The 26,081-nt window shown below is 32.7% G+C and overlaps 4 protein-coding genes across 8 annotated transcripts; 3 read left to right on the top strand and 1 right to left on the bottom strand.

The window, feature by feature from the left end:
• The first annotated feature begins 47 nt into the window (after positions 1-47).
• LOC121122427 (intraflagellar transport protein 56) lies at positions 48-1,892 on the top strand. Its single transcript, XM_040717407.2, has 3 exons — positions 48-606; positions 661-1,541; positions 1,591-1,892. Exons 1-3 carry the CDS (start codon positions 48-50, stop codon positions 1,834-1,836), a joined length of 1,686 nt encoding a protein of 561 aa, XP_040573341.1. The 3' UTR covers positions 1,837-1,892.
• LOC121122429 (GILT-like protein 1) lies at positions 1,879-9,817 on the bottom strand. 3 transcript variants are annotated; one of them, XM_040717411.1, is made up of 4 exons: positions 9,497-9,817; positions 6,899-7,006; positions 2,411-2,557; positions 1,879-2,354 (listed from the first exon to the last, which is right to left on the bottom strand). In XM_040717411.1, exons 2-4 carry the CDS (start codon positions 7,004-7,006, stop codon positions 1,929-1,931), a joined length of 681 nt encoding a protein of 226 aa, XP_040573345.1. In that variant the 5' UTR covers positions 9,497-9,817; the 3' UTR covers positions 1,879-1,928. The 3 variants fall into 3 exon arrangements, with proteins under 3 accessions (XP_040573345.1, XP_040573346.1, XP_040573347.1); XM_040717412.2 differs by lacking the exons at positions 6,899-7,006; positions 9,497-9,817 and adding an exon at positions 3,037-3,567; XM_040717413.2 differs by lacking the exons at positions 6,899-7,006; positions 9,497-9,817 and adding an exon at positions 2,741-2,877.
• On the top strand, positions 4,243-7,107 carry LOC121122425 (uncharacterized). Its single transcript, XM_040717406.2, has 4 exons — positions 4,243-4,364; positions 4,416-5,029; positions 5,556-6,027; positions 6,098-7,107. Exons 2-4 carry the CDS (start codon positions 4,491-4,493, stop codon positions 6,821-6,823), a joined length of 1,737 nt encoding a protein of 578 aa, XP_040573340.1. The 5' UTR covers positions 4,243-4,364; positions 4,416-4,490; the 3' UTR covers positions 6,824-7,107.
• An 11,264-nt stretch (positions 9,818-21,081) lies between the features above and the next one.
• LOC121122428 (GILT-like protein 1) lies at positions 21,082-23,044 on the top strand. Of its 3 annotated transcripts, XM_040717409.2 has the most exons (5): positions 21,082-21,179; positions 21,893-21,921; positions 21,991-22,077; positions 22,365-22,508; positions 22,575-23,044. In XM_040717409.2, the coding sequence occupies exons 1-5, from the start codon at positions 21,119-21,121 to the stop codon at positions 22,980-22,982; spliced, it is 729 nt and encodes a 242-aa protein (XP_040573343.1). In that variant the 5' UTR covers positions 21,082-21,118; the 3' UTR covers positions 22,983-23,044. The 3 variants fall into 3 exon arrangements, with proteins under 3 accessions (XP_040573343.1, XP_040573344.1, XP_040573342.1); XM_040717410.2 differs by lacking the exon at positions 21,893-21,921 and having other exon boundaries at positions 21,099-21,179; XM_040717408.2 differs by lacking the exon at positions 21,082-21,179 and having other exon boundaries at positions 21,766-21,921.
• The last annotated feature ends 3,037 nt before the right edge of the window (positions 23,045-26,081 follow it).

Raw genomic sequence — 26,081 nt, forward strand, 5'->3', positions numbered from 1 at the left:
TATTAGATCAAACGTAACTTGTCTATGTACGTAGATGTGTACAAAATATGATTTTATCTCGAGCAAAGCCAGCGGTCTCTGCTTTGGAATCCTCTAGTTCTAGCATAAATTCTGGGGCTAATCAAAAAAAGAAAATTCCAACCCTTGATGAGTTTCTTAGCCAACGTGACTATACGGGAGCACTGAGTTTACTTGATTTTGATCGTAATTCGGGTAAAGGTGGTAGTGACATTGATCTATGGATGGGATACTGCGCTTTTCATCTTGGGGATTACAAAAGAGCAATGCTGGAATATGAGGCTATCACAACTCATGACCAAAAAGGAAAAGGAAACAAAGAAGCTTGGTTAAATTTGGCATGCGTTTATTTCTTTCTCGGTATGTACAATGAATCCCAGAAGGCAGCTGAGAGGGCGGATAGTAGATCCCAACTTCGAAATAGGCTAAAATTCCATTTAGCTCATAAGTTCTCAGATGAAAAAAAGTTGATGACGTTTCATCAAGAGCTCGAAGACGTTGTTGAAGATCAGTTGAGTCTAGCTTCCATTCACTATCTTCGATCTCACTACCAGGAAGCAATTGATATATATAAAAGGATTTTATTGGGTAATTACATAATTTGTTCATTATTTCATTTAGATTTATATTTCATTTTATTAGATAATAGGGAATATTTGGCACTCAATGTTTATGTTGCGCTCTGTTATTATAAATTGGACTATTATGACGTTTCACAAGAAGTTTTAGCAGTATATCTGCAACACTATCCAGATTCTGCTACAGCAATCAATCTAAAAGCTTGTAATCATTTTCGTCTATATAATGGAAAAGCAGCAGAGCAAGAATTAAAAACCCTTAAAGATCAAACTACGACAAATTTTAATTATGGGCAAGATTTAATACAGCATAATTTGGTGGTATTTCGCAATGGAGAAGGAGCCTTGCAAACTTTGCCCCCATTAGTTGATGTGGTATCTGAAGCAAGACTCAATCTAGTTATATACTTCCTACGTCAAGATGATGTCAATGAAGCATATTCACTCATAAAGGATTTAGAACCAACAGTTCCACAAGAGTATATTTTAAAGGGTGTTGTTAACGCCTCAATTGGCCAAGAAAATGGATCTCGGGAGCATTTAAAGATTGCTCAGCAATATTTTCAGTTAGTAGGTGGATCAGCGTCAGAATGTGATACAATTCCGGGTCGTCAGTGCATGGCTGCTTGTTTTTTCCTACTTAAGCAGTTCGTCGACGTTTTGCTTTATTTGAATTCTATAAAGTCATATTATTATAATGACGATACCTTCAATTTTAACTATGCACAAGCAAAGGCCTCTGTTGGCAATTTCAAAGAGTCAGAGGAAATATTTTTACAGATTCAAAATGAAAAGATGGTGAATGATTATGCTTATTTATCCTGGTTTGCCCGATGTTATATTATGAATAAGAAACCTCGCTTGGCATGGGAATTATATTTAAAAATGGAAACATCAGGAGAGGCTTTTTCAATTTTACAGCTTATCGCTAATGACTGCTATAAGGTAACAAGGATTTTTGAGGAAGTATAAAATTATACACTTTTACTTATAGATGGGACAATTCTACTACTCAGTCAAGGCTTTCGATATGTTGGAAAGATTAGATCCAAATCCTGAATACTGGGAGGGAAAAAGAGGAGCGGCAGTTGGAGTATTCCAGGCAATCATTGCTGGAAACGAAGAAAGACAGCTATTAGAAGAGGTTGCACAAATACTTAAATCGAATTCTGGCCCTCAAGTTGAGCACATCCTAAAAGTAATGAGAAAGTGGGCAAAAGACAACAGAATATCTATTTAAATAAATTTAACTTGTGTCTGCAAATAAGTCTTATAATAAAACTAAACTATAAATAATATATTGTATAAAAAGTATAAAACGTAACGACATTGCTAATGGTTTAATTCAGTACAAACACTAGGTAAAGGTCCAGTATAATGCTTGCAAACTTGAATAGCTAAATCATGGAGTAGACTCCGCTGATTTGATTGACTTTTGTCGAGTTCAACAGTGGGAACAAATCTAAGACGAGGACTGAGATTATGTGTTTTTTCTCCTTCTTCATAAAGTAAATTTTCTCCTTCTATAGAATGGGCACACCTCTCGATGGGTTGCCAATCTACGCTGTACTCCTTAGCACAACTTTTTCCAATTTTTATAGCATCTCTATTATCTTTGATCATGCATGCAACAAAGTCAAGCAAAACGGATTTGGATTGAACATACTTAATACTGCAGGCATGCACCATATTTCCAAAACATTCTTCTTGACCATGTTGGCAATTAAACTCATATCCTCCTTCAGATTTTGCAAAGGACTAAATATCGTAAGAATAGATAGATAGCAACATGAAATAAGGAGGAAGGAACTCACGGATGCCTTTCCATAAGGAATGAGATGAAAGTTCATAATACTACTCAGCTTTGAGTATGTTGTTTGGAGCTCATTGCGAACGAAGCGAATGCTATCGGGACATAAGACCTCATAGTATGCGCTGACTTCAACCTTGGGAATGTTATCCTATTAATTAGACAAATAAAAGATAATTATTGATCAATGAATGTATGTTTGAAATGAGTGTCTCTCGATAATAAATACCCTTTCTAAAGACTCAGAATTAAGAAATAAGTTTGAAAAAAAATATAAATATTGAGTTAATAACTTGCATATTTATTAAAGATAAATAGTATGGCTAATCAATACAGAACTAATTGAGAGAAGGAAACGATTTTCTTCTTGTTTCGGATCCATATTATGTTTTGTTCATTCTAATATATCATTCCTAAATCATAACTTGTTTTGTGAAGAGTAGAAAACATATCCCCCCCCCCAATGAGGAACTCAAAGAAAATAGTAATTTAACTGTATGGAATATGAATTAATTATCCATCAAAGTGGCATGTGGGGGCGAGAGAGCTGAATAATGACAAACAAGTAAGTAGAAGGCATGCATTTGGATTTAGATAAATGAAATCTAAGGAAAGAGAAGTAAATGAGACCTTTGGGAGAGAAGACGGCTTGGGATAAAAATTCCAGATGATGAAAATAGCGCAAGCACAAATTAAAACGTATTTAACAGCATGATTATTAAAACTAATCATTGCGAGTCATCCAGTCTGTTTTTATTTATTGTAATAACTAATAATTAACTATAGTAAGAGTTGAAAAGGAAGAGTCAAGTAGAATTGAATAGGGACAACTCATCACCGTAATACAAAACTTATAACATCTTTTGTATTATATTTTCTTAGTCTACGTAGATATTATACTACTAAATACCACCGGCTTGACTCACATTATTCGTAAAAGCAAAGTATCAAAAACATAAGTTAATGAATATGACTTGATAAATACGTCAGCTTAGCTCAAGGCCGTCAGAATTGTCAAAACGTTTCATCACAGTCGACAAGGAGAATAGAGAGGGCCCCAAAAGGTGGCATTTCCATCTATTTCATTGGATGACGACGTCTTGAGTAACTTCATTGGAGAAGTTTTCATGATGTTAATCTAAGAATTTATATTTGTCAACTGCTGCTCCCTTCTTCTTTTCTTTGATGAAAAGAAGAATAGGGGATACCGGGAAGATTGTCATACTACATACTTTTTATGTCGTATGAAATTAAAGTTCAACTCAGTCCAAGCATCATAAGTTATTATCCAACATTTCAAAGTGACCGTTTGAATTACTTATTAAAAATGTCTTTCTAAATACTTCATTTTCTTAAAATATTTACCAAATGGGCAACTGTCCCACTACTCGAGTTAGTATTAATTCCTCATCATTTATATAGAGGGGATAACGGCCAACTATTTTTAAACAATTTTTTCCTAGATATTTAAAATTAGGACATATCGTGAGTTGAGCGACAAATGATCGTAACTCAGATATTTATTTTACAGAATGAAGCTTGGAAACTTTATTCTTTCGTTATGAATTATCGTTTTTTACAATAAAATAGATCTGAGAAATTCATTTCATTACTGTGAATTTATCTGCTTTTAAATATTAGACTTGTAGGATAACATATAGGCAATTAAAACTAATATTTGTAATTTTTTGAGTCAATACAATTTAGTATTCAAGCCTCGATATGTAAAATGGGGTCGTCCAATAGAATGAATGTACTTTCAGAACAAAGATGGATAAATTATAATGCAAGTTCTATAATGAACCCCATTTCCTAAATATAGCAGTTGTGGTGGCAAAAACTAACGCATATAATAAGAATCTATTCCAGCCCTCCCTATCGGCTAGGGTTCATTTGAGTCAGCTACTGTATCTATGGTCCTTTTTTAAATTTCCCGCTGGAGCCAGCTGGGCCACAATGTACAGTAAACCCCAAATGACAGATTCAATGAATAATTTCTCTGATTTTAGAGGGTAATTGAAAGTGTTGGACTCCTTGAGAAGTGATTTAGCATTGACTAGTCTATTGTATAGAGAATATTGGAAATGGGGAGAGGTAAGGATTTACTGGACTTTTTGGTGAGAATGGAGACTCCGAACATTCCTGAGAGCTCTGACGGAGAAGAATTGGATTGGGTTTGGGAGATGGGGGGAGAGGAATTTCTGGAGTGGCTCCTTTGTAACGTCCACCCTGAGACGCACCTCTTAAGGAAGAATGAAGCCAATTATCGTGAAGGTGCCGGACCTTGTCTCTCGGACTGTGTCCTTGAGAAAGCCTTGGATGCACTTCCGGATGAGAGGTCCGTGGAGGATGTCCGGGAGGAAGTGGACACATTGGAGAGGGAGCTGTCATCTTTGGAGGACTTTGAGAAGGAGATGTGGGAGTGTAGCAAGAGTGTGGGGAGGCAAGAGTCTGCTCTCGCTTCCAGAGCATCACTCATCAAGAGCAAACTCATCCAGGAGCAGGAGAGGGAGGACATTCCCCTTATGGAAGCCTCCAATCAGTACACACAACAACTAGACTTACTCATTAGAGAACTCCACTCCATTTCAGAATTAACATCCTTCAAAGAACCCAAAAAAATGTATGTTTACGTCACAATTTGGAGGTCGTCCATTTTGGGGGCATAAACAACAAAGTTTTATAACACGGAAAACTTTCATAATTTTTTTTACATTAAAATGAAGGAAAATAGTCAACTATTAAATGTACAAATGGAAGGACGTAAACTTTACTGTCCGTCAAAATTTGATCACTCAATAGCCTTGTTTTATTATCCTTCAGACCCTGAATAGCAAATATGATATTACATCATTATAATATCTTATTTCCGTGTCGTAGATATAAATTAACTATTACAATAGAAATTGTAAGATATTTTAATGTAATGCAAATATCATTATTGTATCATTTGCATCAAGTAGTATCCAATACAAGTATCAAGTCTTTTTTATTCTTAAAGCCATTTGATGGAGTTTCATTCAAATGTATTAAAAATATCAACTTTGTGACCCCAAGATAGTTCCTCCTTCCATTATGGTGCAATTTATGCCGTCAGGGAAAATGCACATTTGTATTTAATAATTAATTAAGTAATCCATGATTTTCAGTCTGATTTCAGAGTTCAACATTGAATCTATTACAAAAGAGGACGATAAATTTAGTAAACTTGTTGATGAATTTATCGATAAACAATTTAAAGTGGGAATACAAGCAAGAGATTTATCAGAGAATATATGTTACGATTTGGTTGTTGGAAGAAGCGAAGCGGAATTTGAAGAGTTGGTGGCTGAAATCTCTAGATTGAGACTAGGGTTTAAAGATGAAGAAAAAAGGAAAACTCTATCTTCTGCACGTTTACAGGGAGAAAAAGAGGCATTCCAATATTTAACTACTTATTCTTTCAAAAATGATCTGAATAAAGAACCCTCTGGATTAATGGTATCATCACAACAACTGTATAACATTATAACAGATGAAATTAAAGTTGAACTGATTAGTGCCTCTCAGAAATCATTGAGTCCTCTTTTGGATGAAATTGCCGCTCTTCATTGTCGGCAAATATTGAATTTAGACTGTCAAGTAAGGTTAATTCTTATGACGATATAAGTGTATATCTAATTTATATTTTTTATTCATGTTTATCCTACAGATTAAGTTATATCGCCAAAAGTATACTCTTGATAGACATAATGTCTTAAAGGAGATATTATTGGAACAGTTTTCTCGACAAGAAATGCTCCTTATTCTTCTAAGAAATGAATTTCAGGGATTCAAGCGTATTGGAAATGAAGTGTCAAGTATTCAAGATCATCATAGAATGAAGTATAGTCAACTCACTAAAACCAAGGAAACTATTAAGTCCATAAAGGATGAACTATCTGGTATTGTTACAACTACAGTTGTTAACCCACACAATGACATAACACTGGCCTCACTAGGAAACATTTTAAACTCAACTACGCCTAGTGTACCTTTGACATATAATAAACTCTTGTCCTCGTTCACCGACTTCATTTCTTCGCGTAAAAATAATATGATGGAATGTGAAAGGCATTCACAACAAAATATTATACTTTATAATCGATCATTGTCTGGCTTGAAGTCACTTTATGAAGATCTAGGGAGTGGTTCTAAGCTTTTTTTGCCATTAATTGATGAAGAATATGTGTCTCTTGCATCTAAACTACAGGCAAAAGTAACGAGCTATCAGTCAACTTTTGTAAAATTATCTGAGGATTTTGAAAAAGAACAAAACACTTTAAAGCAATATCCACATGCATCTGTTCAAAAAAAACTATGGGTGAATTTCTTGAATAATCCTAAACTAATGGAGGCGAATGTTAACTCATTGCTAAATAAAGTCAAAAATATCTGAAACACTTTGAAATCGTATTTTCATAATGTTGTCAAAATGAATAAATTATTTATAATCGAGTTTATAATACCTTACCCATTGAAATTTTTTATTATGGCTGTTTTGATAGATATTGAAGGAGGATATTTGAGACACAGACATCAATACAATTGCACATACGGCGATATTCACAAAATTTTGCATCTGTTAAAAAAATAAGATAATTTGATTCAATGTTACATTTATTATTTTTTTTGATACTATGCATTGCTAAAAGTATGGGGAATATATAAATTAACCATAAACTTATTGAATACACCTTTTTCTTTTTTGAACGATAATTAATGTATCATCTAAAATATCAACTTTATTGTAGATAAATTCTCATTTCCTATCTAATAAGATAATCGGAACAGTTTCTGAAGAAAATTATAACATTAATTCTAATATAAAAAAAGTATATTTTTACGGGCCCGTTAAACATAGAATAATACACCGTTTGCTTCGGGTTTTCATTTCATAACTTTTTTAAGTTTAATCAAACATTCACCTATATGCAATAAGAATAAAATGTCAGTTTGTAGCCTTAACTCACTTATTGTTTGTATAGAATTACAGATTCGAAGAATAAGTCTGAGTGAACAATCCCCCGGACTGTAAAAATATTGTTGTATCTATATTTTTAACTATATTACATTTCATAGGGTCTATCATCTATTATTAATTCTGGGGATTTTGTTCATATAAGAACAAAGCTTAAATTCTTCTGTTCCAATTGTTTATACCATTAGACATTTGGATGAGTACAGTAAATATGACTAAATTTCATGGGTATGCATAATGAGAATGGATTAATTATGTATTTAGTCATGATTAGAGTTGGATTCGAGTTTTACTTAAACTAGAAAAACACTCGACATTAGTAAAGACAATTTATCTTGTAATTTACTCGAATTCGTCTAAAATATCTTTTGAAAAACTAAATATAGTTTGTACTCGAAATATTAATATGTGTCTCAAGTAATCAAGAATCTAGTTATTTATTTTCAAAATCAAGGAATATCTCATTATTCCTCCGAAGTACAAAATTATAAACTTAGGATTAGAATTACGCCATAACTTACTGGTCATTGATACAAGTTCTATGATCCGCCACAATCTGGCAGTTTAAACTGTGCAGGCCAAGGACATAGAGGAAGTATTTTTTGACGGCCAAGGGCAACGCAATATTTTTACGTTGTAAATGTTATGTTTTATTTAGGAGCATATACTAAATATTTCGTGTCCTTTGGACTGTGTAGTTAAACAGGAAGCACTATCTACTTAGTGCTCCCAGAGTTAAAACTGCAAGTTATAATCAGTGCTCCAGTTGTAGGAGGATGGGTGGGGATACCATCTCGCCTATGAAAATGGTATAAATCTTCATTATTGATATACAGGGTTAATCTTATCTAGTGGTACACATTTTATTTTCTTAAAGTGTAAAATTTAAACGAGAGATTTTGCGAGGACGTTTATTTAACCAAATCATCTGAAAATAGTTTTTGGTACAACTTTCATTCAATGTGTGAGCGCTTATCTCTAATAATTGCCTCAATACTTGGCCTAAATCTCTTGCAGACCTTGATTATGCAGTCAAACTCGAGCTTGATCCATTCCTGTTTTTATGGAAGTTTCCAGAGACTAGACCCTCCTGTGAGGAGTAGCACACACCCTCTTGTCCAGACGTGCTTAGATAGAGTAGTCCAAGGGGTTTGCGTTTGAGGAAGAGGGGGCCACATGTTAAGTTCCCAATAGTCCGTAACGTTGCCTTTTAGGGAGGCTTGTGTCTTAGCGGTACGATGACATGGAACTCCGTCTTGAGTGAAAACAAAGTTGTCTCCGAACTTTTCTCTGACCCAATGTAGCACTTTCTTATCTAGAAGTTCGATGTAAGCATCTGCATTGAGCATTCCTTCCTCTCTACAAGAATGGGAGGGTAGACTCCACAATGCCAGAGACATTGGTGACGGTTAGATTATATTTTTTTGTTCTGAAGACATGTCCTACTGAAGCTGAGACATTGTCTGGATGTTTGGTTGTGTTTTAGCGCCTGTTATGCTTATTCACATTGCCATCTACGGAGAATTTTTTTTCATCAGAAAAGAGCAAAACATTGCCCGAATTTTTGTTGGCCTTGAAGAAATTTAGAATCTTCTTTGCTCTTTGTAGCTGATCGTCTCAGCTTGCTCTGTTCAGAGATAATATGTCTTATTGTGCTCCTCCGTAATTTTGCACCAATGTAATTCCTGATTGAAAATAATAAAATGTGTACCACTAGATAAAATCAACCCTGTATCTAGTATTTTATAGTTTATGTATTTATAGCCTATATAGATTCACATATTGCGTTAAAATTACACTTTACTCAACTATATTTAAAAAAAAAAATATCGGGGAGAAACCCTTAAGCCCTTAATAATCAGAATCCATCGTTAACCATTCCCCTGGTTTGATTCTACAATTCGATCACTACTTATAATCGTACGTATCTGGTGGGCCTAAAGAGTAATGAAATATACATACTAAATATCACATTAATAAGCAACCTAACTTCTCATATTTATGCCATTTTTTGATAGCAAACTCGACTCGACTTCAATCATTGAACTCGATAATTTTAAGTCGAATCATGATGAAATTGGATTGTCTCACCTTGTAGATCCTATTTCTTGTAAATTTCCGCACAAGTTATTTGAGGGCACACAACAGTACAGTTTTCGTTAAATGGATAAGGAATAGATAAAGAAGATAAAAAGTAACTACACCTTCTCTGACTTGTTTATAATAATTAATTGAGACAAAATATGTGACATTTCACGTTATTTTTGATCCAACATACTTCTAGATTCATTCTTAAATACAAATGTTTTCGTAATTTTCCTAATGAAATAGAATACGACAAATTTAAATAGTTGTTAGAGTTTACCAGGAAGTAATTTGATTTATTTATTTAATGAGGAGCAATTATATACTGCTATACTATATTATAAGTTTAATCATTATAATATATGTGTTTTATGAATTTAATTAGGAAACTAAATCAATAAATGAATACATTGTGAACTCTTAAAATGTATTTTCATTCTGTCACTCCAAGGATATATTTAGTTATGTAAATTGTGCGTGTTTTATAACATCAAGCGCAGTATTTACCTAGACCTAGATACCAGACCCTAGTCTTATAGGAAGAAAACCTGGGATATCAATTGTGGGGGCTACCTTTACGAGATAGTTCCAATTCATCAAGCCTTTAAGTATTTCTTCTTGAAGACAACATTCTTTAACAGGGCCTCTAAATTCTTTGAAAGTCTCAATAATATCTTCAACTCTGATATACTCGTGTGGAGAGGGAATTGTAATTTCTTTTACATAGACAATAGCGTTCCCATATTTGTCTCTTCGTTGAGCTTTCAGACCTTTAACAACCCCTTTTTTACCTTTATTGTTTCCATCCGGTTTTCTGATAACAAATTAGTCGTCCACATTTGCAAATGAGATTCCTATATCAATTTCTTTCTTCTGATTTTTTTTTCCAAAAATTTATAAAATAAATTCAATTTTTCAAATTATTTTCCCAAAAAATTATTATTTTCGAAATAACTGAGCATTTTCGAAAATAAGTTTCAAAAATTTTAATATTTGAAATCTTTTTCAAAAAAATCAATTTTTTTCAAAATTATAAAAAAAAAATGAATTGTCATAACATAAAAATTTAGTTACGAATATCAATGTACAAGGTGGATATAATAAATAGTAAATAGCCATAGTCTTTGGCTCAAATTCTACATTAATACAATATATGTAGTTTTTTGTATATAAAACGGGTCTTTTTGTCAGGGCTGATTTTACCTAGTTCGAAGCCTGTGTCAATTCCCTTATTAAGTAATATATCTAAAGTCCATAATATAGATGAAACTACACTGAGCAAGAGAAACGAAACTGATAAGGATCAAACCCATGAACATGAAGTGTCAATAGAAGATGTATCATTTCTCTTCTATTGACAACAAATTGACTTGAAGTCCGAAGAGTGAGATTAAAAAAACTTTGCAATTAATAAGTTCAGAATTGGAAGGAGTGACTTATGATATATTGATTAGACCAAAAAAGCCTGCAACCCCCCCCATCATGGATGAGGTTATAATGTTTTCTAGGACTAGATCTGGATCGATCTCTAAAATGACAGATTTTGACTCAGAGTTATCTCCTAACAAGAAGACTTCTCAAAAATTTAAGAAAAATCAAGTTATTATTACATTAAATTTTTAATATATTGATGTATCCCGCTCTGCAAAATAATAATATTTTTTCCAAGTTGTCTATGATTGTGATGAATGGGATATAACTAGTATACGAAATCGATCCATAAATTCCACAGAGTTAGGATGCTGGTGAAATCGACCAATTCCTCGGATACGTGAGAAATTTTTTCAATGATATTTTGATTACATCGAGCCGACAAAATATATTCAATGGTGGTATTTTGAGAAGTAAGATGACCATGCAAATTCATAAGAGACTTGGATGATATGATATTTCCTTTTTGATACGGTTTTAATTTGGGTTTCTTGTTGCTCGTAACCGGAAGTTGTTTCATGGATGAAATGATCTTGATGGTAACCACAAGAACCTTTTTTGCTTTTCAAGGTACTTTCCAAATCTGCTTCCAATGTCATTCTTGGAATCGTAAGGACCATGACTGTTCATAACATCAAACCAAGAATTGATTAAATCCACAAAATTAGCAACATTTTGAGAGTTTTCTTCATAGGGAAATAATAAACGAAGACTCATCGCAGAGCTCTTACTAAACAGTTGCGTAGCTAAATGAACGCGTTGTCTTTCATTTTTCACGAAATTGAAATGTTTAGGGGTCAATTTATAATTCATTCGTAACTCATTATTATGAATTTTTAGAATTCTTTTCAGAGAGCCTGGTTTTATGATTGCACCATCTTGTAGTTTGAAGTCATCATCGATGAAGTGATTTCTTAATAGCTTGATTAAATTAGGAACATCTGTAAAAACGTGAATTGAACAACTGGAATCAGCTGGATTTACGAATGACGTTTGATCAACCGTTATCCCCAACTGTTTCCACAATCTTTGAGTTTTCGTTCCCATGTCAGAAACGATTGCGTATATTTTAATTCCTATTTTTTCTAACTCCGAAATAATTTTGAACAATAAATCTTTGGTGATCGCTCTATCGTCATCATAAAAAATCGCTTATTTCCAGGATGAAATCAAACCTCGAACCATAATGACCTGAAAGGTAAAACAAAAATATTATAATTCAATATAATAAAAGTTTTGCAAAGGGAGCTAATTGAATAGGAAATAGTTGAGTAGAAAAGAAGATAAGGAAATACAAAATACAATAAAAAATTTATTCTTACCTTATTCCATTGTTTATATGACTGTAGTAATATTTAAATTGTGGCTGTTATCATGATAAAATAGGTAAGCTGTATAATTAAAAAAATCTGCAATGATGAATAAATTTGCTGTTTTTATTTAGTAAGATAATGGAGTAACAGAGACTCTGTCATGATATCAAATATTTGCTTCTTTCTTTGCAAATACTCACTTCTTTGGATAATGACATTTCATCAAAACACAGGGCACCATATTCATAGTTTGGCTCCTTACTGAGTTCAACTTGTTTTTCAACAACTTTTAAGATATATCTTTGTACTCCAGAAAGTGTTTCAAAATCTTTAATCCACCTTTTGAGGGTTGTCACACTCGGTAAAGGAAATAACTTCTTGTCCCTTATGTACTTATAAGTCCTGCTTGAGAGGCTATTTAAAGCAAGGCAATTAATAATGTCTTCCTTTTCCCACCCGTGTCATAGATTTGTGAACCATTTAAGGAGTTCTTTTCTCATGAGTTGTTTAATACTCTTCTTTGACTTGAATCCCTCATTTGCCGTCTTATACAGATTGAGGAATTCTGTAAGTGGTTGCACCTGGTTCTGCAACACTTTGATTTTGTTTTTCTGCAAATTAGTAAGAAAATCCTTGACGGTCTGGGATTCGGTAGTTCCCATTTCAGGTTTCACTTCAACACTCTTGGTTTTGTCAAAAATGGAATCTTCTTTGGGTTTAGTTTCAACTTCTCTCATGACTTGATGAAGCATTTCTCTCCTCTGTCTCTTAGCCAATCTTTCACCTCTTTCATCCTCACGAGGATTAGGATCTCCATCATCCACCACAGAGTTGAACAGTTTCAAACTTGGAATGGCATCCTTCTTTAGTTTATTCCCAGCGGCCTTTCTCAACAATTCATTCTTCAAATCTCTCTCATAATTTTCATCAGTAAAATGACTGGAACAGATTTTGGAAAACTGAGGCATATTGTCATTCCTTCTGCAAACTTGTATCCATATATCACGAAAATGAGAATCCTTAGGGAATAAAAAGTAAGTAATTCCATTTGGAGAATTGCATGAAGCAACGGCACAAATAATTTTTTTTTTTATTCTTCCTTTCCATTTTTACTCATTTTAGGCATTGATGATTGATTACATAGGTATGTTAATTAAATATGTAATGTATAACTACTACTGCTATTGAAACGGCTTTGCCGTTTCGACGACGTAACTGATTTTTACACGAAAAAATGGCCCGAAAATACGAACGACACATCATTACTATATTATCATTGGACTTGGACCTAGACTATTCTTTGCGTGTTGGGCATTAATCTTCTAGAATCGATCATGCTTTGGTTTCTCCATGTTTATACTTTTTGCAAAAAAAAGCATTTTATGAATTCACACCTTTTTCTGATCATAAGTTAGTTATTTCAGAATTGTGTACCTGCTTCACTAAGAAGAAATAAAATAACTTACTGAGTTATCCAACAAGAAATTTTTACAGCCTCTCTGAAAGATAGATTAAAAATATCTTTTGATTATTCCTTTTCGTGTAAAAAATAATATCAAATTTTAGTCTCAACCATTCCGGACACTACTATCCTTTTGATTAAAAAAAGAAAAGACAATAAATTGCCAAAGACTTGGCAATTTCAGAGAAAAAAAAATAAAATGAGGCGAAAGTTTGAAATTGAACAAAATCCTTTGAAGCGATTAAAATTGTTTTTGCCTAGGAACGACATATCGCCTAAAAGGATAAAGAAACTTATTTTTGACGGCAAAAGTATAACAGAATCCAAATCAATTCTGAAACTATTTCATATAAAATTTCCTGAATATTGTTGGATGCCACAGGAATTATTTTGCTAAAAAAGTAGAATCTTGTTCGGTGTTCTCGTATGAAAATATTCTACATTACATAAACCATTTTTATAAAGATAATGAGGCATCTGGCTCCGACAACATTAAAGGAAAAATTTATACCTTATGATCTGATGCCATAGTACCGTATCTTTTGAAATTTGGGGAGGAGATGGAACTTAAAGGAAAACTTCCTCAAGCATTAACTCGTGGAAGAATTTCATTTATTCCAAAGAAGGGTGATGGAAAGAGCTTAGGTCATTGGAGACCTTTAACTACATATATTAAACAAAGCCTATCGAATATTGGCTGGTATTGGATGTTGTCATCAGTTTTATGGTGGAAGGAAATTCATTTGATCATATAAATAAGAGGATCGAGACTCTGGAAGCTTTTTTAAACAGATTCCATAAAATTTCTAGAATGAAAATTAATTTAGAGAAAACGCCTATTTTATCCTTAGGCATTAGCTCTCCTTTGATTCCTTCAACTAAAATAAACGGTTGTAGCATCGTTGAGAGGATAAATATATTGGGAATCGAGTGGCAGAGTAAAGGAGCTTCAGATACCAATTGGAACATTCTGCTCTTGCATGCACGAAAATGATGTAAAACCTGGAGAACGCTAATGCTTCAGAAAAAGGTAGACCTATATAATACTAAACTAATATCTCAAATGTTTTATGTCACAGCTGCACTCCCATCGATCGGGGAGAGCTATCGAGTAAGAAGAAAGCTGGCTTAACACTTTATTTAATCGTAAATATCTTACAGCGCTGAAAATACCTTGCTCGCAGTTAGGTGGAGGCTTGTCGTTATTGGAAAATATTTACCTAGAATATACATAAAAGTTTTTGTTGATATAATTACTAAACCTAGTGTGAAATAGAGGAATTTTATTTATGAATCGCATGTTTTTAAGTTTCTTATGTTTGGTATAGATCTCTCAAATCATATTATTAACTGATTTTCAAAGGAATGGGGGCGATCCAGAAAATCATATGGAAATTGTCACTTCTTTATGATTCGAATAATATCGTCGATATAGTGCATAGAAACTAAAAAAGAGACCCTTATTTAAAAATCTTTTATCACCGAAAATGTTGGAAAACGAAAGTGATACTATAACTATTCATGACACTCATAGAAATTTTATTTTTAATACCGGAAGATTTATTCTTCCTATGAAGCGATCACTTCTAAAACACGTGCCTCTCACTCCATGGTATATGAAATTGCACTCAAGGAAAAAGGGTATACCCTGAGGTTGAACTAATCAGTGGAGCTTTTATAAAAATGTCATGCCTTCCTCCATCTTGGGGTAAGGTGATTGTGCATTCTCTAGTGGGCATCAATAAAAGCCGAAAATTCACGACACAATTTCAAATATGTAATAATCTTATCCAATTTTATTTATCGTCCCTGCAAGGATTGTGGGATAACTTCTAATAATATAATACATGCTTTTAGCGATTGTCCTGTTTCAAACATCGTCAAGTCTTTTATCATTGTAAATCAAGAATTCATTCCGAATTTTAGCCCAAATTTTGTAAAGGCATACATATTATTTGGTATGATATCTAGAACATTTTACAGTACAGAAGAAAAAAGCTATCAGTTCTAGTATTTTAAATATTAAAACGAATATTAGTCAACAGAATATGGAAGAGGAACCAATTGACACCGCTCACATTAGAGCAATTAAGATATCTGCTGCAGCAAGTTATTTAAACTGAAGATAATGAACATAACGAACGATTCATCGTAGAGGTACGCGTTTGGATGATTAATAAAATACTTCCCATCAACTTCTGTTAGGCATTTGAAAATGTTAAAACGTATTATCGACCATAACATACAAGAAGCATGCCGTGAAGTCGGAGGTTCTGCAATAGTTTATTTGAATATTTTAATAATTTTGATTTTTTTTTCTTTTGTTTGGAATTTTTTTCAATATATGAAATATGATTAAATGATTAGTACATAATAGGCAATGCCAAGGAATTTAGGTCCTTAAATAGGAAATTCATTTTAAACTATAATATATTTTTTTTTCCAAGGGGGGCTTTTTTTTTTACAATGTTTTTTGAAAAAGTAAATTTTTTGGAAACCAATTTCAAAAATTAATTTTCGAATATTAAATTTTTAAATTTTTTTTATAATATTCACTGCTATTTTAAAAAAAAAAAATCAGAAAAATTATTAACAAATAAAAACAAAGTTGAAAAAATTTTTTGAATTCGACCTCTTTATTTACTCGTACCTTTACTGTTAATTAATTTAGAATATCAAAAATAACCGAGAAAGAAATGAATTATAAATGGATGAGACTGATTCAAACAGAAGACTTAAAAATTTGCCCAAACAACGAAAATACTCAGCTCCTGCCATAAAAAAGTTTATTACTTATGGTAACGTATTTACAAACCCAAAAGATATTTTAAAATATTTTCATTTGGATTTTCAATCAGTAGTCCAAACTAATGGGATTTTTTCACTAAAAGGCGTGGATATTTCCTGAATGATAATATTTATTCAATGGAAGATATTAAGAATTTTATAGTGGAAAAGTATGAAGCTAACAGGACCGCCGGCCCAGATGGAGCTTCTGGAGAGCTTTTTAACATGTACCCGAATGAAATTACGCCCTTTCTATATAGAATGGGGTGTACGATGGAAAAGACGGGTAGAATGCCTGCATCATTCAAAAAAGGAAGGATAGATTTGAAAAAAGGATATGGGACAGACTTCAATCACTGGAGTCCTATTATCGTATTGAATGTCTCTTACAGAATTTTATCGGGAGTTTTGGCTGTACAAATGGAGCTCATATTAAACAAAAATACAGGAATGGCTCAGAAAGGCTTCTTGAAGAAAAGGAAAATTTCTGATGTTTCACGAAACATCCAAGAAGTTATTGTCGGAGTTTACTTTAGTAAGCCATTTGATTTGATAAATTATTCTCATGGTTTTAAAGCTATTAAAAGACTTCTCCCCCAAAAAATTTTTAATCTTGTAAGGGACTTTTATATAATGGTTCATCTACTATTTGGTTAAATGGAGTAGAAAGTGAACCAATTTAGCTAAAAAAAAAGCTGCAGACAAGGCTGATTCACCTTGCCTCTTTTATTCATTGCATCCGTAGAAGAATTAATCATACTTATTTTAAAAAAAACTAAGTTAGGTTTGATGTTTATTTTAATGACAAACTGCATCTGATCCACGCTTATGCAGATGATATCACTTTAACAGGAGAAGCTAATTCAGAGCCCCAGCTACTTAAAAGAATCAATATTCTGCTGGACATATTCGAAAAGTATGAGAAAAGATCTGGTTTAAGACTCAACAGGCTAAAGACCTTCATTCTTCCTTTGGGTACTTGAAAGCCAAGTGAGGATCAAAAAGTAATAAGTTGTCAAGTCAAAAATAAAATTGATATCTTGGGCATAGTTTGGGAAGTTAAGGCACTCATATTTTAATTTGGAATTTTATAAATTGTGCTATTTACTTCAGGAAAGAATTGATTCATATAACACCCAAGTAGTTCCCCTGGTTATATACAATGCCACTGCTTCGTCTCAATTTGCTATGAGGGTGACGAAAGTGGAACAAGAGTGGCTTAAAAAGCTATTTTACCAATTCTGTTTGACCCCCCTAGAAAGTCCTAAATCATTCATTGGGGGCAATATTGCACTTCCAGTGAATATATACCAAGACTTTAATCGATATGTCCAGGAAACCGGACGTTGAATGGAGGAGACAGGTTTCATCATGCGAGCTCTAACATAGACTCATGATTGGTACTGACCTCACCAATCAGAAAATTGCTGCTTAATCCACGGTATAGGCTGCAGTTCAACTCATTATTTGGTCTGCTGCTGATTTATTCAATAGGGATTCTATTCTGATTATAACCCGTGGCAAGGTTAAGAAGCCTGTCTTTTTTAGTAATCTTAGCACTCCAAAGAAATTAGAGGAAGAATCCCTGGAAAAAGATATTTTAACCTTTCATGACCTACAGACGCAAACCCTCTTTTGCGATGGTCGTTTTTACTTCCCTTTAAAAAGAGCGACAAAATATTTTATTGTTCCTAGACCCTGACATCTTAAAATGACTTTAATTAAACTAACAGACGAAGCTCAATCTATTTGGGATTACTATTTAAATTTGTTAGGACCTCGAGAAAATTGGAGAAAAATAACTATATATTCCCTTATGTATATTTTGGATAGTAGGAAATTTACCGCTCAATTTCAGATCTTTTCCAATTGTATCAAATTTTATAAGCCATGCAAAGATTGTGGGAAATTTTTTAAGAATATACTGCATGCCTTGGTGGATTTAAAAGTTTAAATGTTCTTCAGTGTTCTAGTGTGTATCGAAATTTTAAAAAGTTATTGTTTTTTTTTTTTTTTTCAATCGTATCATAAAGTGATGTTTTAGAAAGCAATATTAATTATGATAAATATATTATTAAAATAATATGTAAGATATACAGATGGTTACTATAAAATTCCCATTCAGTGCTGGTTATAAAATAACCTTATTGGTGGTATTTTGTTACAGTAGGGTTAATGATATATTATCCCATTCCCTAAAACACCTCCATATTCCATGTAACAAACATTAATAACTTTTTCACGACTTCAGGTATTTCTTTCATACTAACTTTGCACGCGCACGTGAGTATGTGCCCTTGTAAGTGAATGCATGTCGTGAAACTTGAGCTTGCTCTGAGGTGAGTGTGTTTAGGTTTGAGCCTATACCAAAACATATCGTGAACCCCCTTAGTCAATGAATACTTAACTTAAAGGAAAGAAAGTGTTCGAAAGGACATACGGTATGGGGTATTCTTTACTTCATTTATTTTATTTCCTAAATACATATATATATTACATTATATTATTATAAATAACAGTAGACTGTAGTTAATTTATTCAATATTAATAATAGTATTGTACTTAACTTAAAGGAAGAGAAAGTGTGCGAAAGGACATACGGTATGGGGTATTCTTCACTTCATTTTTTCTACTTCATAGATAGATATATTACCTTATATTATTGTAAATAAGAGAAGAATGTAGTGAATTTATTCAATATTAATAATAGTATTGTACAATACAATTAGACAAGCAAAATTTTTATAAAGGTTGAAGAACATTATCAATATTTTTAATGAAATAAATCATAATTTTAATCCGGTGTATTCAATTTTAATCCTTTTTACTCTTTATTTATTTTTATTTTTTATATAAGTTATTTGTTTATCTTTTTGAATATTATCATTTACTTCAGAAACTAGTTGTTTTATCATGTACTTGAAAATTTGACCGAACTATAAAACGATTAAAATGATGCTCTTCATTACATTCAACGTCTAAACGTTTCTAGAAAAAATAGGTCTTCCGTTATTGGTTTTAAAATATTATAACTCGTGAAAATATTCTGTATGATTTTTTTGTTGAAAATATAGTTCTTATAATTTATGAAAATATTGAATAACAAAACGTAGTCACTCAGAAAAGTAAGCATAATACTAATTTTATTAGACTTTGATGCCTTGTTACTACTACGGCATTCTGGAACGCAGTAAAAACACTTATGAATAAACCTTAGACCAATGAGAGTAGTCAACAAAATATTTTCAATACATACCTAGATATTTAGAAGTATATCATTATAATAAGTGTAAATCGTAGTAAATTAATCAATTATCAAATGTATTATAAAGCTAAAAATTGAGACAAAATAAAAATTTACGCTTATATCAAGTACATAAATAAATACTATTTTTGCATTGCACCATAATTTACATTTGATAAATAAGAAAATAATTTCAATTGTTAATTTCATATTAATATACTTTACAATTGTATAAGGAACAGTTTTGTTACATCGTAAAAATTTTGAGTAATCCGTAATTTATTTATTGATGTGGAGATCATAAATCTTAACAATCGAGTGATATTTAAATATAATGGCAAGGGATTTAATAATTCAGAAAAATTACTTCCGACTCACTAACTTTTAAAATATGTTAAACAACATTCGTATTTTCCAATATAAATCTACTAAAGTTTTAAGATCATCGATAATTTATTAATATATTTATTACATAAGTGTTCCCATGAACTATTTATGCATATATGTAGGTATAGGAGAGTAGAATATGTTTTGCAGCTTTCCTGATAGAGATATTTTAAAAAGTGGACCACATTACATTTATAGTCCAGGATCGTCTTCTACTTTTTTTTCAATGACAGAAGAGACTCACAAGTCATAATGAAACTGTCTAGAATAACAGAAATAATACAGCCTTATAAAAGGACTCAGTGTCATAAATATGATTTTTTTACTTTTAAGAGATGCATATGAATGAGGATAAGTCTCTTTGTTAATAACTGTACATTTCATTCCAGTGTTACTACTCTTAATTAAACTTATCCTCAGTTATTATAGAAGTATACAATGATTCCATACAAGATATATAGGGCAGATGTGTATTTGAAGGATGAAGTAACATATTTGGACGTTAAAGGACATCTGCACAATGACTGATACTTACATTAAATGAGATAATATCCATCGAGTAAGGGTAAGAACCTTTCTTAAAGAGATGAAATCCTTAAACATGATGGATATCCCAATGTTATAAACACATTTGAGATTAATGGAACCATGAGTTGACTCAGATCCAAATATTTGGATGTTCTGTGAAAAAGATCCATCTAAACCCTCATTAATGTCTTATTATCATTAATTAATTTGATGACTAAAGTTTATCAAAATAACAGTTTTCACAAAAAAGTCCCAAATCATTTTATTTCTTCCTCCTTCCCCCCGATGAAGAAGTTTGTTTGTAGGAGGTTTCGTGGCATTTCTCATTTTCTTTTGCTTAGATACTGCTTCCGGCGGGTCTGGAAGTAATCCATGGCGTATGGGGTTCATACAGGAGGAGTTAGAGGCCAGGTCTAGGGTGTCAAAATGAAACTCTCTTTTCTTTAAAAAAGTTTTGTGTCTTTTCCGCTTATGAGATGGGTCTTATTACAACAGGAACTCAAATACCATTGGCCTCAGCTTTCATCACTTGGTCAGGTAGGAGTTCACAATACCTGTCGGTAACCACGCTCTCCTTTGGCTCACAGAAGATGCGCGCATGATTCTGCCATTGCTCCCAATGACTCCAGAGATCATGATTTTTGCCGGAAACTTGGTTTCCGTGCAAACAAATTCGATTATAGTGTTCCTCCGGGCCTCCTACATCGTAAATACTTGTTTCGAATTGAAAGTTGCGCAACTAACTTAAAGCTAAGGATCAAAATTGAAATAATTGGGTTAAATGCTTCTCTTATTGTTCAACATATAGTTTAAGATGGTCTGGATTTACTTGAATGATCCCGTTGTATTTTTTTCATTTCTAAATAACATTTGTTTATCTTAACTTATCTTTATTCAGGGTTAGATAAATAAATTAGTAATAAGTCAATCTTCATTAAATAAGAAAAAAAATTGATAAAGTTTGGACTAAATACATAGCCAAAAAGTAAATTCTTAGTTTCTTTTTGTTAATTCCAGCATAATTTTGATCGTTTTTTTTCTTAATAGAATAAATAAATTAACAAAAAGTATTAATAATTTTTGAAATGAATTAGGATTATCTAAACGTACATTTTGTACAAATAATTGTAGAAGTTTTATGTCGTTTACGTACAATATAAATATACTGATAAATATTAGATATATTATACCTAATTGGGCCATTTGTCAATTGATAACGATTTTGAAATATTTATTTCAATCCTTTATAGATATTTTTACAGTATATTTTGAACTCAAGGTGAGGAAATATGTATTATTTTAGGTATTGAACACTAATTTATAACATTCCTATTTTGATTTCATATAGATGAAGAACCAACATATTTTGTCCATAACTATTTTGGTCCTTATTGGACTTGTTGCTCCAGGCAAATGCAATAATCTTAATGAAAAGGTACGTATTTTTAGGGTTGTGTCGATCCTGAAGACTGCATTCACGTCCAGTTCCGTCCTGCATATCAATCCTTGAAACTGATAAATGTTGGTTTTTGATGACGTCACTCAACTTTATTTTTTAATGAAAAGGACTGGTCCCAAATACTGATAGACACAGTCTTAAGACTGTATTGAACATGAGAAAATAAATAAGGACTGACACAACACTACGAATTTTGCTCATATTCCCGTTTATATAGAATGTGGGTTTATGATTATAACTTTTGCATTATTTGATTTTTTTAGGAAGCAGCCAAAGTGAACATAACCTTATATTATGAGACAAGGTGTCCAGATTGTATAAGATATGATACTCAAACTTTGTATCCAACCTATAAATTACTACAAGACATCATGAATATTCAATTTATACCATACGGAAAAGCAAATGTAAGACGTAGGACGGTTTAAAACTATTTTTTTACTAATCATTGGGTTTTTTTAATTCTTATAAAGACGACCGCTAAGCCTGATGGCTTCACTTTTATATGTCAACATGGTCCAACGGAATGTCTTGGAAATATGGTTCATGCATGTGCCATTCAATATGTCGAATTGCCCATTCTCGCTGATTACATCAACTGCATGACTAAAATAAGTGAGGACCCAATTAATGCTGGTAAAACTTGTAGCGAAAGTTTGTCACTTCCTTGGACCAAGATACAAAAGTGTGTATCAACCCTTGAGGGAGAAATACTCCTTGCTCAGTATGGAGAAATAACGCATGCTTTAACTCCAAAACTCACTTCAGTACCAACTGTAGAACTTAATGGGAGTCAGGACAATCAAGACGCTTTAATTAATGATTTAAAAGGTAGTGTGTGTTCTGCATATACAGGAGTGAAGCCCTCTGCGTGCACTTAAACGAAAATTGTGCTTAATGGAATTATTTATCAAATAAATAAAACTGTTTTTATAAAATAAAATAACAAGTGATTATTATTTATAAAACTTTAAACAAATTAAATTGTTATTTTTCTCTACAAAACTCTCATCGCAGAGACAATACAATATGAGAAGACAAAACTTAGTCATGAAATAAGTAACAAACGACAGTTGCACTGTTATCAGGGCAAATCGACAAAAAAACTATGAAAAAGATCGACCCCGTACTTTGTTGAATCATAATACTGTACAATTTCAGGAAGTGTTTTTGCCCATTATCAATAGGCACAGTTCTATGCAGTGTAATCAACAACAGGACGTTTTTAGAGGGCTTGCACTGGTTGACTGTGAATGTTGATTGATTGCTTTTTAGTATGGTCGTCGTGTCGATCTCCGCGGGATTGTTTGACACACTATGGTATTCCTCTACGAATCCTATTCATAGTGCCTACAAGGCTTGTATTTTTGGCCTTTAGCTTCTCGGCAAGTTTCACTTACGTGAAAGAATTGTCAAACGTTACATTCCGACCTTTTTCTGTGTATCCTTTCCAAGATAAGGAAATCAATTCAAGCAGCACTTGGATTTTGTGTCAGCTGTCAGCCAAAATTTTATATCAAACTTATCTGATTTAGCAGCAATATACTGCGTAAAAGGGCACCTTGCCTTTGTTGGAAATAGCTGTTCGTCAACGGTTATATTTTCATTGGGCTTGTAGCATGTGACACAATTTTCAATGAACCAAACCAAAATTGCTACAACCAGTGCAAATTTATCACTTTTCAAGCGTAAAGATCGCGTTGATTTGATGTCGAATCGTAGAAACTTCTGAATTTCGTTGTTGCGATTCCGGGACATTGTTCATCAAAAATATTGGGGACCCAAGTCTAGTCGTTTAAGGTATATTATACTCTATATAAAAAGTATTTATCAAATTGAAAATTAATTTTACACACATAACAGTAACTAGAACTTAGGAAAAGTCAACGAGTATCAGACCCATTTAAACAACACTACACTATTTATTTATATTTAAACTTCTGAAAACGGTCAAAATGACCGCTCGGTCGTTCTAGTGTTAAATGGTCGTCGTGGTGCAAACGTCTCTATCCATTGTGAGGATTCTAGCCTGTCTTTGGTGTAAATTGTTTTAAAATGCAAAATTAAATAATTATATATGAATTTATATACAATTTTAATATTTTTCATGCACTAATGCTGTTTTAAATGTAGAAAGATTCTCGTCTTTTATCAGTAATTTATTTTCTCGCTCCAAAATCATATTATAATATCAGATAGCTAATATTAACAAGGACCTTAATTGAGGCATGTCATATGTCTCAATCTTGCCTACTCCTTGCACTCTTTTTTTTCCTTGTAGAAATGTAACCTCAACTGATGATCTATATATGGAAGGCAGAATCCTTTCTCTAAATGCTATTTTTTCCTGTAGAATATACAGTTATTAAACAAATGAGAAAAATTCGATTAAAACAATCGCGTAATGAATGTTTTAAGGAATTACAGTAAGGTTTGGCAACCTTTCTAGATTTGAGCTTGTTTTCACAAGATCTTTTTCTGCCTTCCTGTCGAATGTTGTCAATGAGTTGAGAAACCTAATTTTTACACATCATGTTGAAGAGGATTTGTGAAATCTTGCTAAGAATGCTTGCTTATTTGTGACTTTGATCACACACAGTATAAAATAGTGCTTCGATTGTAGTTTCTGAGCTCTTTCTTGACTCTTTATGGGGGATTTCTTTGATATGAGCAGAGTTAGGATGTAATGATGATTTAAATCTTAGACAGCTCAGAGGAATGTTGAAATATTCTTGCCTTTAGAAGCAGATTGCCAAATAGAAAAAGCCGCTTCCGCTTTCTAGGACATATTTTATGCACCTCTGCCAATAAGATACTAGATACATCAGCATGGCTAGCTTTTTTATTCACTCTCAACCTCGAATGTTAAAAGTGAAAGGAAATATTTGAAAAAAACAACAACATATGATTGCTATTCTTTAGCTGGATTTGTCTTGTTGTCAACTTTTAATTATTTTTTGGAGAAGAGTTATTATATTTATTGGATTGATAATTTCATCAAAAGAAGTATCAATGACAGAGTATGGAATTACATCAATTCTAAATGAAAGTCCTTGACTGATAGGATATTTGGATTAATCAAAATACTATTTAATAACTTTTTGAGTTCATAATACTCAGTCCCTTTAAATTAACAAGTTTATATTTATGAAAATTAATGAAAGAGCTAAACGCACGACTAGCTTTTGTATTTTTCTTGTTGCCAACTGTTAATTCGCCTTTTCTCACCAAATAGAGGCCAAATGTGAAATAGGGAAGTGAGTTCTGAAAATTCAAGATCAATTGTTCATTTGTAAACAATGCCTCCATAAAATTTATCTAGAACGAATTTTAAATGAGACTGATTAATAGGGCCGGTTTAGCGTGAACAGGGCCTGAGGGAAAGATAAATGTGCTGACTTTTTTGTCCTTGATTTAAAAAAATACCAGATGGTCTGTTGAAATCTGAGCACTTACTAATTCAATAATTAATGAACGTTAAGTGATATGATATGCTTTCATATCATATGTTTATAAAAGCATAACCAATTAGATCCAAAACAAAACAAACCTGAGCTCTTTAGCTTACGTACAAGTCGAGAAAATGACACTTGAACGGGATCAACGAATTTCCACTCGTGCACTCTAAGAAGTTGGGCGTATCCAGGACCACCGTCAAAGCCGTCAACAAGTCCGAAACGTTCGAAAGGAAGAAGGGCTCTCTCAAAAAGAGCAAATTAAATCCGGAGGCGTTAAAGAAAACAGCCCTCGTCAATCCACTTAAGTACATGAGGATTGAGGGCCCATGCAAGAGATCACGGGGTTTCACACCTGAATGTCCAGAGAGTAATGAAAAAGTGGATGGAGAGGTCACTTTCGACACCAACAATTAAAGAACCCCATCTGTTCCGTTGCAAGAATCTTTTGAATGAGTCCTTTGAGTTCTTTTGAATTCTTTTTTCACTTTTTGCCCTCTACAGCCCTGATGCCAAACCCTTTCT

Source organism: Lepeophtheirus salmonis, chromosome 8 (genome assembly GCF_016086655.4).
Source record: "Lepeophtheirus salmonis chromosome 8, UVic_Lsal_1.4, whole genome shotgun sequence".
In the NCBI taxonomy this organism is placed as follows: Eukaryota; Metazoa; Arthropoda; class Copepoda; order Siphonostomatoida; family Caligidae; genus Lepeophtheirus; species Lepeophtheirus salmonis.

Bases quoted from the DNA above. Each gene is read 5' to 3' on its own strand.
- LOC121122425 (XM_040717406.2), top strand. From the start codon at position 4,491: ATGGGGAGAGGTAAGGATTTACTGGACTTTTTGGTGAGAATGGAGACT. The intron at 5,030-5,555 runs GTATGTTTACGT...CATGATTTTCAG, and splicing joins TTCAAAGAACCCAAAAAAAT to TCTGATTTCAGAGTTCAACA. The intron at 6,028-6,097 runs GTAAGGTTAATT...TTTATCCTACAG, and splicing joins TATTGAATTTAGACTGTCAA to ATTAAGTTATATCGCCAAAA.
- LOC121122429 (XM_040717411.1), bottom strand. From the start codon at position 7,006: ATGCAAAATTTTGTGAATATCGCCGTATGTGCAATTGTATTGATGTCT. The intron at 2,558-6,898 runs GTAAGGTATTAT...TCTAATTAATAG, and splicing joins ATAATAAAAAATTTCAATGG to GATAACATTCCCAAGGTTGA. The intron at 2,355-2,410 runs GTGAGTTCCTTC...TACGATATTTAG, and splicing joins TTCCTTATGGAAAGGCATCC to TCCTTTGCAAAATCTGAAGG.
- LOC121122427 (XM_040717407.2), top strand. From the start codon at position 48: ATGATTTTATCTCGAGCAAAGCCAGCGGTCTCTGCTTTGGAATCCTCT. The intron at 607-660 runs GTAATTACATAA...TCATTTTATTAG, and splicing joins ATATAAAAGGATTTTATTGG to ATAATAGGGAATATTTGGCA. The intron at 1,542-1,590 runs GTAACAAGGATT...TTTTACTTATAG, and splicing joins TCGCTAATGACTGCTATAAG to ATGGGACAATTCTACTACTC.
- LOC121122428 (XM_040717408.2), top strand. From the start codon at position 21,781: ATGTCGTTTACGTACAATATAAATATACTGATAAATATTAGATATATT. The intron at 21,922-21,990 runs GTGAGGAAATAT...GATTTCATATAG, and splicing joins CAGTATATTTTGAACTCAAG to ATGAAGAACCAACATATTTT. The intron at 22,509-22,574 runs GTAAGACGTAGG...ATTCTTATAAAG, and splicing joins TACCATACGGAAAAGCAAAT to ACGACCGCTAAGCCTGATGG.